Below are 17,044 nucleotides of genomic sequence, written 5' to 3'. Positions count from 1 at the left end.
GTTGGGGTGGGGCACTGACATTGGCAATTTAATAAAAAATCACACCCGTGTGAAGTAAGTGGTGCAACTCCGTGTGGGCGTCCCCGGGGGGTCCCGAAACTTCCAGACTCGGTAAAATGATACACTCATAATAAAACCACTTCTTTTAACTTTTCGTCTCTGTTGGGTGTAAACCTCATAATGTCAAAAATGTATACTTTTCATGATTCCAATTCAAAAGTAGCCTAGCCTAGTAGATGCCAGTGGTGGAAAGTAACTAAGTACTGTACTTTATTTTTTTGCTGTACTGTGGTATTTTTTACTTTACTCAAGTATTTCCAATTTTCAATACTTGTAAGCCTAGTCTATTCCACAGCATCTCTGAGGAGAATATTGTACTTTTTACTAAAATATTTTGAAAACCTTTTTATTACAAAACATGCATTCACCACTTCAGCCCTATTTAAACTTTGGCTATTTGAAAATAGTTGATCTACAAGCGGACAACACGTTGCGGTGCGACGCGTTGTGAGATTGAAAATCTGCTATTTTCAAAAGATTTTTTTAATACATTTTAGACATTTGAAAACTTGTGAAATGGCACATTCTGCATATTGCATACTTTTAATTTTGGTCCTTTAAGTATATTTTGATGCCAGTAACATCCACGTGTAAGTAGAGTATTTCTACATTGCAGTAGAGTATAGCCTATTTTTTACTTAAAAGTGAAAGTTGCTCAGTCAAATGAGTTAAAGTACTGGAGTACGTGCTTTAAAAAAGTAAGTATCATTCAGGGATACATGATTGTAAAATATATTTCATTTTAATATCTATGCATTGCTGAATTAAAATGTGGACATTGAGTAAGTGTCACTTTTTTAATGTTTTTTTTGTTGTGGCTTTCGCCTTTATTTTATATTTTTTATGGAGGGACAGACAGGAAATGGGGAGAGAGATGGGGGAAGACATGCAGTAAAGGCCGTCGGGATCGGGAGTCGAACCCGCGGCACACTGCCAGACTGGACCCATGGCCCAGGCCTAAGTGTCACTTTTACATAAGTGGTTGCAAGCAGCTGGAGGGCAGGGCAGAGAGGGTAACTAATCATGCATTTGCATGTCTATAGTAGAAGCTCATTCATTCATACGTATATGACACTACCACATCTATAATACAGCTAGTAGAGTCTATAGTCTATTGAACAGACTTCATGAATCAAGTGCGAGGACAATGGGAAAGCATCCTTAATGATGACTCTATTAAACATGATTTAAAGGAGGGTCAGATGCCCATCCCGATTGTGGAGAGTTCCAGACCATAGTGACCGTCACCTGACCACTGATGTTTTGACCCATATTTGTCAAAAGGTACAACATCTTCTAATGAATTTGAATATGTTTTTTTTTCAACAGTAATGGTAGTGACATTTATTTTGTTAAAATAACTTTGAAATTGCTTTTTTTATATTGTGGTAATATTCATATACTGTGTTTGTTCAGTCAGGGGTCTGTCTCCCTGTCCCTCCAGCTCCTGCTTAAACAGAAAATGCATTATCAGATCGGGATACCAATTGTATCCATTCAGGAGAGAGACCACACAGCACAGGACACAGAATAATCTAGTGAATTTGGAAGTGATGACACAAAGAAAATTAATTGAAGGAGATAAATGGGTACTTTCTGAAGATTTGCCACCCACCTGACAATGTATTTTCTGTTACATTAACCTTTGTGACGCATTGTGAGCTTGTAGATCAGCTTTTTTGATAGGTGTATTTGTATAGGTGCGTGCGTGCGTGCGTGCGTGCGTGCGTGCGTGCGTGCGTGCGTGCGCATGCGTGTGTGCATTCGTGTGTGCGCATTATTGGGAGATAGCAAATCCCTTGGCTGTCCGCATGTCCCCCTGGCTGTCTCCCAGGGGAATCATTCGTCATTGTCCCAAGGACAAACCACCTAAAGGCAATATTCCTGCCCCACTCTGGTGGCTGAGATATAACGGATTAAATGTACAACTTATTCCAACTGCTTTCTGCTCATTCTGTTATCATGTTGGTCCACAGCACCAGGTGCAGGGATGGGACGACAGTGTCCTCAGACAGCCTCAAAATACACAAGTGTATTCAGTATGCAGTCTCTGCAATAACTATGACGTTGCTGTCGGGCAGAAACCTCGTATCTCCGTCATACTACAGCATCACACAAAAGTATACCAGCTTGTAGATCTGCTATATATATTTTTTTAAATCCTGAAAATATCAGTTTTGGACATATTAGGTTTCCAGATATGTCCTTTATTGCACTGGTTCTCAAAGTGGGATTCAGGGACCCCCAGACTGGTGCTTGATGGAGGCCGAGGGGGTCCCCAGCACAGTCACAGTCCCAATACATTTTGAGAGGCTGTCTTAACCTGTTCCATTTTGTGATTAAAGTCTCTAACATATTTTTGGACGATGTTTAGGCTGTTTATTTAATTTATGGATTGTGGAGCTTTTGTTTATTGTTGCTGTCGGTCGTCCCAGGACATAGACAATCTGCCACACACAATAGTCTCTCTCTCTCTCTCTCTCTCTCTCTCTCTCTCTCAGACCCGTTTTCCACCGGTTGGGAACCGGTTCAGTTCAGAACCCGTTTTTAGTCCATGAGCCAGACCTCCAATATTTGAACGTTAATTATGAATTGAGTGTGCAAAACCATACTGAATTGTTCACAGGATCAATATAAAGTAGCCTAAATGAATATATTCCACAGTAGTAGACTTATATTGACTTATATTGATCCTATAAACAATGTATTATACCGGTAAGTATGGTTTTGCCCTCTCAATTAAAAAATAAGATTCCAATTTTGGAGGTCTGACTTATGGCCTAAAACTGGTTCTGAACTGAACCGGTTCCCAACCGGTGGAAAAGGGGCCTCTGTGTGTCTCTCGTCCTGGAACACACAGCGTCTCCATTGTTTCTTGCTGGTACTCCCATATGTCTCTCTCCGTGGTGCTGAAACTCCTCCATAGTTACCATGGTAACCATCTGGACAGCGTTGACTTGCTTCTCTGCAGGATGCAGCTTGTTATCCAAACTGTGCAAACATGTATCTCAGCATGGAGACCTGGCTATAGACCAGTGGACAGTAACCAAGTACTTTTTCAGCAGTGCTGCACTTAAGTAAAAGGAAAACAATATATATATGTTTAGTATCTGTAATTTACTTGAGTATGACTTTCACTGCACTACATTTCAATGACAAATATTGTACTTTTTACTCCACTACATTTCTCAGAATCGAAATAGCTTTAGATTCTAGTAATAATTGCTATAGACTCTATATGAACACACACTCTATAGTAGAGTGTGTGTGTTCATTCTCCATGTTTCTCCAGCTCTTTGGCAAACAGAATACATTTTCAGATCGGAATACCAATTTTATCCAATCAGCATATAGAGAACTCAGACAGGATACAGAATAAAGTGATGAGACAAAGAAATGAGCATACAACGCTAAACGCTAAACTTGAAGCTATAATGAATTGTCGATATTTCTAAAAGCACGTAAGTTTGAATATTTGAGTATTTTTAAAAGCAAGTACTCCAGAACTTTAACTCAAGTACAAACTATATTTTTTTGTCAAATCAAGTGTAGGGCCGGTCACTATACTGCTGACTGCAACAGCAACATGCTCAGTGTCAATTAACTCTTGAGAGCTTCAGATGCATCAAGGACTGCATGGCACTGGCAGAGGAACATTGCAAATCCACCACCCTAATCCACCAATCAGTGACTTGCTCAGGGACACTTCGACACTAACCCAGGGGGAGCTGGGTATTGAACCAGGAACCTTCCGATTCTCAAGTGGCCACTCTAGAGGTAGTGATGCGGTATTATTATCACTACCTTATAGCAGTAGTTTTTAATCTTTTTGTCATGGACCCGCAAAATGATATGGTATTTTGGCTGCGGAACCCCTCAAAAAATATTTTGTGCCAGGGACCCCCAGAAGAAAAGAGTATTATTTGTTTTTGAGCGGTGCAACCACTCCTAGAACCGGCAATGTTGGTCCGTCCGTCCCTATGTCTCTTTGTCTGTCTGTTCGTTTAGGGTACCAACAGGGGGCGCTGTTGCACCACTCACTTCAGACAAGGTCTGATTTTTATTGCAGATCTACACACTCATAGCACATGAAATGACACGCTTTGAGCTTGTATATCTGCTATTTTTGAGGGGCGCTAGCCCCTCCTATAACCAGGTTTAATGTTTGTCTTTAGTTCAATGTTTGTTTAATAAACGCCATTGACAATGAAGGGAAAATATACGTCATTTTGTAACTCATTATGTCATATTGTCTCTTTATTGTTAATGTTTGTGTTTGCACCGTTTGTTTTACATCACCATTTCATCACCTAATCAACATGAGTTAGACTTTAATATATTAGCGCCTCTCACTTCACACAGGTGTGATTTTTTTATATTCATTAAGTATACCATAATGGTTAAAGTTCTTAAAACGATTGTAACGCTATATTAACCAATTTAGCTGGGGACCCAGACCCCACTTTGAGACCAATGCCTTACTGATATTTGTTGGTGTTTCCTGCGTGTATTAGTGGACATAAATCACTGCGGAAAAAGTAGCTTGTCTCTTGCCTGTGACTGAAATAGCCTGTGTGTGTGTGTGTGTGTGTGTGTGTGTGTGTGTGTGTGTGTGTGTGTGTGTGTGTGTGTGTGTGTGTGTGTGTGTGTGTGTGTGTGTGTGTGTGTGTGTGTGTGTGTGTGTGTGTGTGTGTGTGTGTGTGTGCGCGCGCGCGTGTGTGTGTGTGCGCGCGCGCGCGCGTGTCTCAGAAACCCTCATTAGTGTGTTTTAGCTGGTCTGGTGGTCTTCCATGCCCTCAGGGTTGAATATCAATGGCAGAGGGGTGTGTATTGTCTCAACTGTATATGGAACAGACGACCTCCACACGCCTCAGGCCTGAATTGTGCAATTATGTGCTTCTTTTCATCATGGACACAACTTGTAAGGGTTGCCAGTCACTGATGCCTTACTATTACTGTCATCCTGAGGAACATGGCATTAAAGTTTAATCCATGGATCAGAGCGGCCGACATAATTATGATGTGGCATTAATTATCCACTTAGAGTTGTCATTTCTGTGTACATAATTCATACACATGCATCCCGTGTTTATAACGCATTATGAACACACTTATAAGACATTATAATCTTCTCATAACCATGTATAATTATATTTATAAGCGCTCATAAATAATCATAATACTTTATAACCTCCGTATCGAAGTATTGGACAGTATTAAGATGTTGATATTCATTTTGTATTCATCCTTTCATCTTTAGGGCCCCAAATCATACCCTAGAAAGCATGAGGGCCTTTCTGTGTGGAGTTTGCATGTTCTCCCCGTGTCCCCTAGGGTAGGTACCCTCACAAAAACTTGCCGTAATCCTGGTCTCTAAACTACCTCCCCCTGGCCAGCCTGATGGAGGGGAAAGGAACTGGTCGGAATAACGTGTTCCTTCCACGGGCTACGTCTGGACGGGGAAACTGTCAGGTGGACCCTGTCAGGTGAAAAGAAGCAGCTTGGACTCCTCATGCATACCGAATAGAATGGCCGTGGCCACTGTCCCACTTGAACTGTTAGTGAACGGTAGCTAACGATTTGATCTGATAAAAACATGGATTAAAGAATATAAACCCTGGAAAACTGAGGTTCTGGGTTGACTGGGGCGGTCATATTTTGACAACTGGGGCGGTCATAATTTCACCCCCCTCCCTATTGGACAGTATTAGGATGTTGATATTCATATTGTTCATCCTTAGGGCCCCAGAAAACACCTTAGAAAGCACGAGTGTCTATTTCAAACACAACACAAAGTGTTTTTTTTACTGGGGGTCATATTTTGACAGCCTGTCATAATTTCACCCCCCTCCCTATCTAAGTATTGGACAGTATTAAGATGTTGATATTGATTTTGTAATCATCTTTAGGGCCCCAAATCATACCCTAAAAATCACTAGGGTATGACTGCCTGTCATGCCCCTCCCCATCTAATTATTGGACAGTATTAGGATTTTGATACACCCCTAATAGCAAGTGTTACCGACAAGTCATCCACAGCAACATGCAGCCTAGTCAAGTCATCCACAGCAACATGCAGACTAGTCAAGTCATCCACAGCAACATGCAGACTAGTCAAGTCATCCACAGCAACATGCAGACTAGTCAAGTCATCCACAGCAACATGCAGACTAGTCAAGTCATCCACAGCAACATGCAGACTAGTCAAGTCATCCACAGCAACATGCAGACTAGTCAAGTCATCCACAGCAACGTGCAGACTAGTCAAGTCATCCACAGCAACATGCAGACTAGTCAAGTCATCCACAGCAACATGCAGACTAGTCAAGTCATCCACAGCAACATGCAGACTAGTCAAGTCATCCACAGCAACATGCAGACTAGTCAAGTCATCTTGACTTGTGCTGCATTGCAGTGACCAGCTCTGCATACATTTACCCCATTTGTTTAGTTATGAGTGATTACGCACACCAGGCAGAAACCTTGTATATCCATATTTCAAATTGTATATATTTTTTTGTACTGAACTTCTACCCCTTATTAAATCTACAAGCTCACAACAATGCAATTTAATGGAAGCGTAGAACATCTGTCTTCCATGAAGCCATTGTCCCTTTTCTTTAAAAAAAAAAGAAAGAAAAAGAAATCTCTGCTGCCTTTATGGTCCTCCAGTGGGTGCACGGGGCCCCACACCGGCTCCTGCTGGGGGCCCTCGGGGGCCCCAACGCACAGGCAAGCTGCTTTTGAAACGACAACGGTCGTTCACTCGGTCTCAATGTGTCCAGAATTAATCACCGTATTCTTCCAAAGAAACCACCCTGTACCTCCCAAGAGAGGGGAGTGTGCCTGCGCGCATGCATGCACACTGTGCGTGTGAACATGTGCGAAGGTGTGTGTGTGTGTGTGTGTGTGTGTGTGTGTGTGTGTGTGTGTGTGTGTGTGTGTGTGTGTGTGTGTGTGCGCGTGCGTGTGCTCGTGTGCGTAGATAAACGTAGTGTGTGTACTGTGTTTTAATAGATTAGATTAGCAGATTAATGCCAACATTGATTTTGTTGAACCACGTGGTGAAGGCATGGTGCAGATTTGATTTCCTCATATTGATTCAAATTCAAAATGAGCAAAAGCAGCAGATCGACAAGTACGGCGTTAATTTACGGAAAAACACAAAAAGTTTAAATATGGAGATATGGAGGTTTCAGCCCCAACAGCGAAGATAAACAGGATGTCACTGAGGTCAGAGGTCAGACTCACAGGGGTCACCATCGTTGGCTCTGCCGTGTGTGTAATGCTGTCGTGCATGTCGATGGCTGCTGTGTGTGATTTCCTCAATCAAGGCCGGGTTCCTTTGTCATGATCAGTCAGCTCTGTAGCCGCGCGAAAACCTGTGTCAGGAGAATGGGAACAGTGTTCCTATCGATCACACACACATATTACCCAGGGCTGGAATATCATCTTACATTGACACACAGTGTTCATTTAACTCTGACAGGGTTACATTAACTCTGTGGATGTTGACTTGCAGTGCAGAGTATAGACATCAGGCTACTGGTGTCTATATGTGTGGGTGGTTGTTGTAACCGTAGCAGCAGTGCCCCTAGTGGTGATGGATGAGGAAGGCGTGCTGGCATGTTTATGAACAGTGTGGTTGGAAATCCTACTATAAATGCGCCACGTCTCTGCGTGCGTGCGTGCATGCGTGTGTGTGTGTGTACGGTTGTAATGCACGTAACTGTTCCACACCCCCACAGGGAGTGCAGTGCCCGGTATTGAGTCGGTCGGACCCACGGTTCTCCAGAACCACCACAAAAGGCTCTGGTCAGGCTCTGCCAGTGGGCCTAATCAGCCTAAATCCCCTCACCTGTGCCTCTGCCTCAGCCAATTGATTGCCATGGTAACCCCACACCTGACACTTTTCAGTTTGCAATCTTCAGACACAGGCAGACAGACAGATACAGAGATCTCCATGTGGGACACAGACAGACAGTTAAAATGGGTGGTATGACAACGGGTATTGCATACTACAGAGATCTCCATATACAGTATGGGCACAAAAGGGACAGACAGATAGTTAAAACCGATGCTATGACAACAATTATTAGGTTCCCAAGTTCATCATTCCCAAGTAGGCCGGTGGCCGACGGGCACGTACAGGTCTAGTGATTTATAATTACCGGTATAAAATAGCTCAAGGCTGTATTGCTGATTACTTAGCTTAGGACCCCCGCAGTGGTGTCCGGTTAGAACTTAAACCAGGATGCTTTGACTTCTGCCTTCTCCCTGAAGCCGACCCTCTATATATTCTCCGACCAGGCTTGTCACGATGACAAAGCCAGTTAGATCTACCCATATATGGTTCTACCATATCTATCGATATCAGCACTAGGTCGGCTCAGGCCCAAATATAGGGATTGTCATACTAAACATGTCATATATCATATAGCCCAACGTCCTAGTCAGAGTCTTCGTTACAGCCACCCCAGATTTCACGTTGAAATCTATACCGCATCCAGAAGACTCAGACAATTGTCCTTTCTTTCGGCTAGGTTCTAACAGGCCAGGCCTGGTAGTTATCCAGCAAGGGAGGCTCTCGAAGATGTTAATCTCTCTCCATTAGTCTGCTGACGATCTGTGTATGCTCACAATCCAAGCTATTTGGCGATCAATGCTCCCTCAATATTATTGACTTGGTTTGGCTGTACGGCAGGAGATACCTCGGAAGATACAGCCACCCCGTGCAAAACTTGAAGATCTCTCATGATTCTGATACGCAACTCTTCAGGTTGACCCCTCACTCCGACCTGCCTGGCAACTGTGTGTAACAAAATGGTTCGCCCCGAACCATCATCCAGAACTGCATATACTTCCATTACTTTGCCACAATTGCAAATTTGAACTTTGCACACCTTTAACATGACATTTCTCCCTTTAGGCGGTGGATAGCCCACATGCAAGGACTCTCCTGCTATAGTCAAGATTGCTGGCTGCGGTAATTCCTCTTGTAAATCCTGTCCCGTCTCGATCTTAGGTGTCCTAGGGTTCCGCAAAGGTTCATCTGCTCTCCGGTTCAACCGGGTCCGGCTCCTATTAATACTGTGAAGAGCCAGAGGGTGCCTTCCACCACATTTCACTCCTAGTCTGTAGTTTACAGTTTCTTGCCTGCATGACGACGTCCATTGCTGATAACACAGCTTCATCTGTCATATCAAATCTCGTTTCGCCATTAAACTCAGTCGTTTGAACCTGCCGCATACCCCAAGATGGTGTGTGCCGCTATTACAGTACTGACATACGGCTTCTTGCCGTCTTGCTGGTTACTTGGTGTACGATCGGCAGAATTGGGTGCTACTACCGTACCATGCATGATGACTGTTCGTCTCCGGTTATGCTCATGGTCATTTCTGCAAGAGTGACCGTCCAGCCTCCTTGCTGGACTACTTCGGTCCCTATGAACCTGGACTTCTGGTCTGTCAGCTTGCACTTTCATCTCGATATCCTATCGGTGAACGAAGCCTCTGCCGTCCTCCGACTGCTCCAACATCTATGAGAGGGTTGATATAGCTCCGATGCCCTTGCATCATCATGCTGTCCAGACAATGCTCTCATGATATCCACCAGAAGCTCTAGGTGAAAGCCTTCGTTACACTCATTGCCACCCCCAGATTTACCATGGAAATCTCAGGACCCCCGCAGTGGTGTCCGGTTAGAACTTAAACCAGGATGCTTTGACTTCTGCCTTCTCCCTGAAGCCGACCCTCTATATATTCTCCGACCAGGCTTGTCACGATGACTAAGCCAGTTAGATCTACCCATATATGGTTCTACCATATCTATCGATATCAGCACTAGGTCGGCTCGGGCTCAAATATAGGGATTGTCATACTAAACATGTCATATATCATATAGCCCAACGTCCTAGTCAGAGTCTTCGTTACAACCGGTATTTGTTTTTTCAGACTATGATTAATTGTCATACATTTTATATGATTTAATTGTTTTTTTGGCATTGGACATTGTAACATGATACATTCAAATTACATTTCTGTTTGACTTTTAGTCTTTGTAAACCAAAATTGTGCAGAACAGATATGACAAATAACTAATGATCCACAAGCTCACAGCGTGCCGCATCGTGACAGACACGTTGTACAAGTGAAATCAACAAAATATATAGTATATATTTTGTAGATCTACAATAATACAGTATATACACAAAGCATACCATCCGATACAGTATGTAGTGTACATGAGGTTACAATTAAAGTGCATCAAGCAGCAAGTATATACTGTGTACATGATATTAGACATTAAGTTGCAAAAGGAACATAAGCGTGTTTTACACACTTGGTGCAAAAAGTGTTGTACTGACAGGCCTAGTAGTGACTTGTGCGTGTCCCTTGTCCCCTCCTCTCTATGCAGGCATTCGGCCAGGCCTACTCCAACCAGCGTAAGGTGGCCGAGGATGGGGAGTGCAACGAGGAGACGCTGCTGCGGGAGTCTGCCTCCAAGGAGGCCTTCTACATGGGCCGCCTGCTGGAGCTGCAGTCCGAGGTGAAGCTCAGTCGATCCGTGGCCTCCAACACGCAGGCAGAGAACGACAGGCTCAACGCTGTCCTGCAGGAGCTACGAGAGGTGAACTCAGCACTTTATATCTTTACTCAACTAGTTCGGCCATTTTGTTTTTGATTTTCTTTTGTTGTGTCGGTTGTGTTGTGTTCAACGGACCAGGAAGAAAGACGGGTAATTAGGGCTGGGCAATATTTCGATTATAGATATCGCTCAACGCTATCTTGATACGAGACTAGATCTGGGATTTGGGGATATTGTAATATTGTGATATGATATACGTAAGTGTTGTCTTTCTTTCCTGTTATTGACAATTTATGAAAATGTATACAAAGATTTGACCACTGGTCTACACACAGCAGTATCTAGTCAGCCAAAAAGAAACAAAACTGCCATGTCACACAAGTGTCTATAAAGCTGTCCTCCTATGCATACGTGAGATGTCCTGACTCCTGGGTGAACTGTGGTGCAGTGGAAGGGTTCGATCCGGGGTCAGACACGTTGGGGGCCACGGCCCCATTGTGGAGGACAAATCCAGTGTTAAGCTGGAGAATAAGAGAAATGCCCTGAGCTCGGCACATGTGTGCAGAGAGAGAGAGAGAGAGAGAGACATCTAACAAAAAATGCACCAAGTCTGTGTGTGTGTGTCTGTACGTCTGAAATCCATGTAACTCGAGAACCGTTCGCCCCACGACTTCAAATTCGACACACGCGTTCCACCCCACCACAGGGGGTGCAGTGACCGGTGTCGAGTCAGTCGGACCCACGGTTGTCCAGAACCGCCCCAAAAAGGCCTCTGTCCGGACTCTGGACAGCTGGGCCCCTGCCCAGTGTCCATATATGGAGCTGGCCTGTTCTGACATCATTCTGATGTCTGCATAGACTCCATATTTGGGCATGCCTAACAAAGAACTCCATATATGGGCATAAAAGGGACACAGACATAATATCTGGGTGGGGCATGCATTTCTAACTTGCATCGTTCCAACGGGCACCGCTGTAGAGGCTACAACGGGCACCGCTCTAGTTTATCTAAATGCTGGATTATTTCAGAAATGCTCATTATAGCGAAAATAAACAATCTACAATCTTACAACATGTCGCATCACGGCACATTCTGAGCCTGTTAGATCTGCTATTTTCACTGCACGTGATACGTCATCGTATGATGGAATATAAATTATTATATTATATTATATTATATTATATTATATTATATTATATTATATTATATTATATTATATTATATTATATTATATTATATTATATTATATTAAAAAGACTGTGAAGTGTAGTGGTGTTCACCACCTGTTTATGAGGATCCTTCATTGTCACACATTAATCACCTCCTCATTACAGTAGCTGCTTGTCGCATCTCATTTGCATGATGTCATTTGCATATCTGTTGCATATTAACGAGGATATGTCTCCTTTAACTGTGGAGGACAGATGCTGCAGCCGCACCAGTGTGCGTTTTTTCAGACAAACTTCAAGGAACACAGGAAATACTTTTTCTTGGGATAAAGTGTACTTTGTTTGAGTGAATTGCAAAGTCACCCTTTGTTTGAGTGAATTGCAAAGTCACCCTTTCAGTCAAATTATGTTAAGCTATAAAAGCTAGACTCCATTTTGTTCTCTCTTCTGATGTCAGTATTTCAAATGGATAGCTTCTTGGCACAATATATTCATAAAATATCTGTACCGACCGGTATTCAGTTGCTGCAGTAAACTATATATTTTGTTACACAGAAACATCAGATATACAATCTCAGTTCTACAATTTTTGCGGTTTTACCTATAGGGAACAGAAATAACGTTGTTCTGGTCGCCATCTTTTTTGTTTTAATTCGCTCACTGTGACGAATCTGCCGATTGTTAAAAATATGTAAGCACTGTGTCAATCAGTTTATTTGATATCTCTGACATCTGATCTCCACAGTATGCAAAGTTTAAACAGTTTAATAGAAGGATGAGGCAGGATAAAGCTGTCGGCTTCTACTACCATACCACTATAGAGCGTCACAGTCCCGCCCCCTACCAGGGCCCAGGAAATTATTCTCCGTTCATTTTCCTCATAGACATTTCAAAAAGTATTTATTTAAAGACGTTTACGCCGCGGACAAAGCCAACTCGAGTCGTGACAACTCATGACAACAAACACAATTTTTTGGGCCGAACAAATAATTAGAAAGAAGAAAAAAAACGGCAGGTTACAACACTTATTTTGTTGTTTTTCTTCTTTGTAATTATTTGTTTGGTCCAAAATATTGTGTTTATTGTCATGAGTTGTCACGACTCGAGTTGGCTTTGTCCGCGGCGTAACCGCCTTTAAATAAATACTAATAGAAATCTATGGGAAAAATGCATTGGGAATCATTTCCTGGGCCTGGCGTCGTCATGAAAGGGGCGGGACTGCAACGCTCTATACTGTGGTACTAGTCTGCAACAGCAACAACAGTGAAGTACAGTCCAACCATAGATTTCTTGTCTCTCTCGTGTGTTCAGCCTCATTGATCCTGTTCAGTTCATCATACACAGCTCAGCCCTAATTCCCTGCCCCCTCATGAATATATAATGAGACAGTCAGACAGTGTACCCGTTGGACCATGCCCTGTCAATCACTGTTGTGATCTTAAAGGGCGACCATCTATAAGGCCTCTAGAAGTCTCCATCTAACCTTGGGGTGGTGGGTGAAGTCGTGAGGATCCATCTAACCTTGGGGTGGTGGGTGAGGTCGTGAGGATCCGTCAAGCCGCAGTTGCGGAGAACATCAACATATGCCAACACAGCGAGCGCAGTAATAAATACATTCTAGAGTTTATTATACACACAGAGAAATATATACAGTAGGACAGTAGATCTGTGTCATCCCTATAGTAGATTATGGAAACCATGATAAGAACAGAGTGAGCAGGAACACGCTTGCATCTCATATCATACTGTACATACAGTCAATAGTCAGGACACACACACACACACACGCACACACACACACATAAACACACACACACACACACGCACGCACGCACGCACGCACGCACACACGCACGCACGCACGCACGCACGCACGCACACACACACGCACACACTCGGACAGACGGACGGACAGAGTGCAAAACATACTCTCCCCATGCCTTCGGCCTGGTAGAGGCAATAAATAAATAAAAGATGTTGCTGGGTGTTAGACAGTATATAGTGCTGACTCCTGGATTTTTTCAAACTGAGATGAGACACATGCAAGATATGCACTTTGGTTGCAACCTCCTCGTTACAGCACTGGTTTGGACAGGTCTTTATAGGAGAATAAGTGAATTGTCATAAAAAATAATAGTCCAAATATTTTTAAATCATTGCGAAAATTGCGGATCTACAAGCTTGAGCTTGTACCACTGCTATTGAACTATTGAGCTTGTAGATCTGCTATTTTTTTTTAATCTTGAAAATGTGTGCAAATCTTTGAATATATATTCTTTCCCACTGAACACTTTGCTTCTTTTGAGATTGGGGTTCGGGGCCAAATACATATAATTCTGGGAGACCTTGACATTAAATAGTTTGAAAACCACTGACATAGAAACATACTGTAGGATTTTCAGAAAACTGTCATGATTTAGAGGACATTTTTTTTAGAATCGTCCTCAGGTCGTCCGAGTGGCTAAGTGACTTGTGTCTGAACTGTAAACTTCCACACCATGGAGGGACATCGTCACATCAATGTCATAACCGTGACGCCCTAGTGACGTTTTGTGTCATTGGTTGTTGTGTGTTTGTGTGCTTTCAGAGGTTTTGTGACGTGTCGTTGTTGTTGTTGTTGCTGCTGCATGTTTATGTGCTTTCAGAGCAACGAGATGTTGGAGCTCCAGAGGACCAGGATGAGAGAGGAGATCAGGGAGCTGAAGTTCCGCGAGGCCCGCCTGCTGCAGGACTACACTGAGCTGGAGGAGGAGAACATCACCCTGCAGAAGCTGGTGTCCACGCTCAAACAGAACCAGGTCTGTCTTCAACTCCCATAGCGTCTCTTTTTCAGACCAAACGTTTAGTGAAAATAGCCAATCTATAACCTCACAACGTGTCACAACGTGCGTTGTAGATTGGCTATTTTCGTAAAAAAAGATTTGCTGTACAGGGGGAAAAGGAACGAGACTTAGACTGGACAAGAACAGTGTGTAATAGTACATTGCTACAAATTTGAAGGGAAGCTAAAAGGATAACGCAAAAAGCCCTAGTTTCCATTGTGGTCCTTTGTATTTTAGTCATCGAGACATTTAAATAATGTACATAAGATAATATAATATACAATAATATAAACTGATACATTAGTATCAGTTTGTGGGGGTGGGGGGGATTTCTGGTGTTAAGATAAGATTCTACAGTAGGACCAGTTACAAATTGCAGACAGGTGCTCATTTATGGTGGTTTTGATGGAGGATAAGGAGTCTATTGTTGGTGGCATAGCAGTAGAACCAATTTAATCCAATGTTTGTGCCGAGTCAGGGTTGAACTAAAAGGAGTGGACCATTACATGTCTGTAACTCTGAGAGTTAAATTAACACACAGGATGGTACAGTGTAGATTGGGGTGCCAGAGATTAAAATGGGGTTCCGTGGCGTAAAACATATCAAACTGGGCATCCTTGAAATTAAAACAAAGATTGAGAATTTCTGCTCTATGCAAACACAATTGGTGTTCGGAAGAGGGAAGCCGGCCCGGGCGGGGAAGGTGATATTTGTCACAGTGCATACACTCCTCCGCCTGTCGCCATTATGTATGACGTCAGGCCTAACCATGACACACACATTCTCATTGCTTCTGGCAGGGCTACCATGATGACACACACATTCTCATTGCTTCTGGCAGGGCTACCATGACACATACATTCTCCTTGCTTCTGGCAGGGCTACCATGACACACACATTCTCATTGCTTCTGGCAGGGCTACCATGATGACACACACATTCTCATTGCTTCCGGCAGGGCTACCATGACACACACATTCTCATTGCTTCTGGCAGGGCTACCATGATGACACACACATTCTCATTGCTTCTGGCAGGGCTACCATGACACACACATTCTCCTTGCTTCTGGCAGGGCTACAGTATGATGACACACACATTCTCATTGCTTCTGGCAGGGCTACCATGACACACACATTCTCATTGCTTCCGGCAGGGCTACCATGATGACACACACATTCTCATTGCTTCTGGCAGGGCTACCATGATAACACACACATTCTCATTGCTTCTGGCAGGGCTACCATGACACACACATTCTCATTGCTTCTGGCAGGGCTACCATGACACACATTCTCATTGCTTCTGGCAGGGCTACCATGACACATTCTCATTGCTTCTGGCAGGGCTACCATGATGACACACATATTCTCATTGCTTTTGGCAGGGCTACCATGACACACACATTCTCATTGCTTCTGGCAGGGCTACCATGACACACACATTCTCATTGCTTCTGGCAGGGCTACCATGATAACACACACATTCTCATTGCTTCTGGCAGGGCTACCATGACACACACATTCTCATTGCTTCTGGCAGGGCTACCATGACACACACATTCTCCTTGCTTCTGGCAGGGCTACCATGACACACACATTCTCCTTGCTTCTGGCAGGGCTACCATGACACACACATTCTCATTGCGTCAGGCAGGGCTACCATGATGACACACACATTCTCCTTGCTTCTGGCAGGGCTACCATGATAACACACACATTCTCCTTGCTTCTGACAGGGCTACCATGACACACACATTCTCCTTGCTTCTGACAGGGCTACCATGACACATACATTCTCATTGCTTCTGACAGGGCTACCATGACACACATTCTCATTGTTTCTGGCAGGGCTACCATGACACACATTCTCATTGCGTCAGGCAGGGCTACCATGATGACACACACATTCTCATTGCTTCTGGCAGGGCTACCATGACACACATTCTCATTGCGTCAGGCAGGGCTACCATGACACACATTCTCATTGCGTCAGGCAGGGCTACCATGACACACACATTCTCATTGCTTCTGGCAGGGCTACAGTATGATGACACACACATTCTCATTGCTTCTGGCAGGGCTACCATGACACACACATTCCCATTGCTTCCGGCAGGGCTACCATGACACACACATTCTCATTGCTTCTGGCAGGGCTACCATGACACACACATTCCCATTGCTTCCGGCAGGGCTACCATGACACACATTCTCCTTGCTTCTGGCAGGGCTACCATGACACACATTCTCATTGCGTCAGGCAGGGCTATGATGACACATATTCTCATTGTATCAGGCAGGGTAAATATACTAAATAGACATACAATTGGGCTCTGTCTTGCAGGGGAGAATAAATAGACATACACACAAAGCCACACGTCGGAGCTGTTAGCAGCGCTCAGA

At 43.7% G+C, this 17,044-nt stretch overlaps 1 protein-coding gene across 1 annotated transcript in view; it reads left to right on the top strand.

Moving 5' to 3' along the window:
* Positions 1 to 17,044, top strand: part of bicd1a (bicaudal D homolog 1a) — a gene marked incomplete at both ends in the record, with an annotated part of 75,086 nt that overhangs the window by 32,898 nt on the left and 25,144 nt on the right. Inside the window, 2 exons of the mRNA XM_079502196.1 lie at positions 10,477 to 10,689; positions 14,463 to 14,615. Of these exons, the coding sequence (XP_079358322.1) occupies positions 10,477 to 10,689; positions 14,463 to 14,615 (366 nt within the window). The remainder of the gene's footprint in view (positions 1 to 10,476; positions 10,690 to 14,462; positions 14,616 to 17,044) is intronic.

This window comes from Electrona antarctica, assembly GCF_951216825.1.
Source record: "Electrona antarctica genome assembly, chromosome: 5".
NCBI lineage: Eukaryota > Metazoa > Chordata > Actinopteri > Myctophiformes > Myctophidae > Electrona > Electrona antarctica.
Note: the sequence above shows the minus strand (reverse complement) of the source record. Positions and strands in the feature narration are given on the sequence as shown.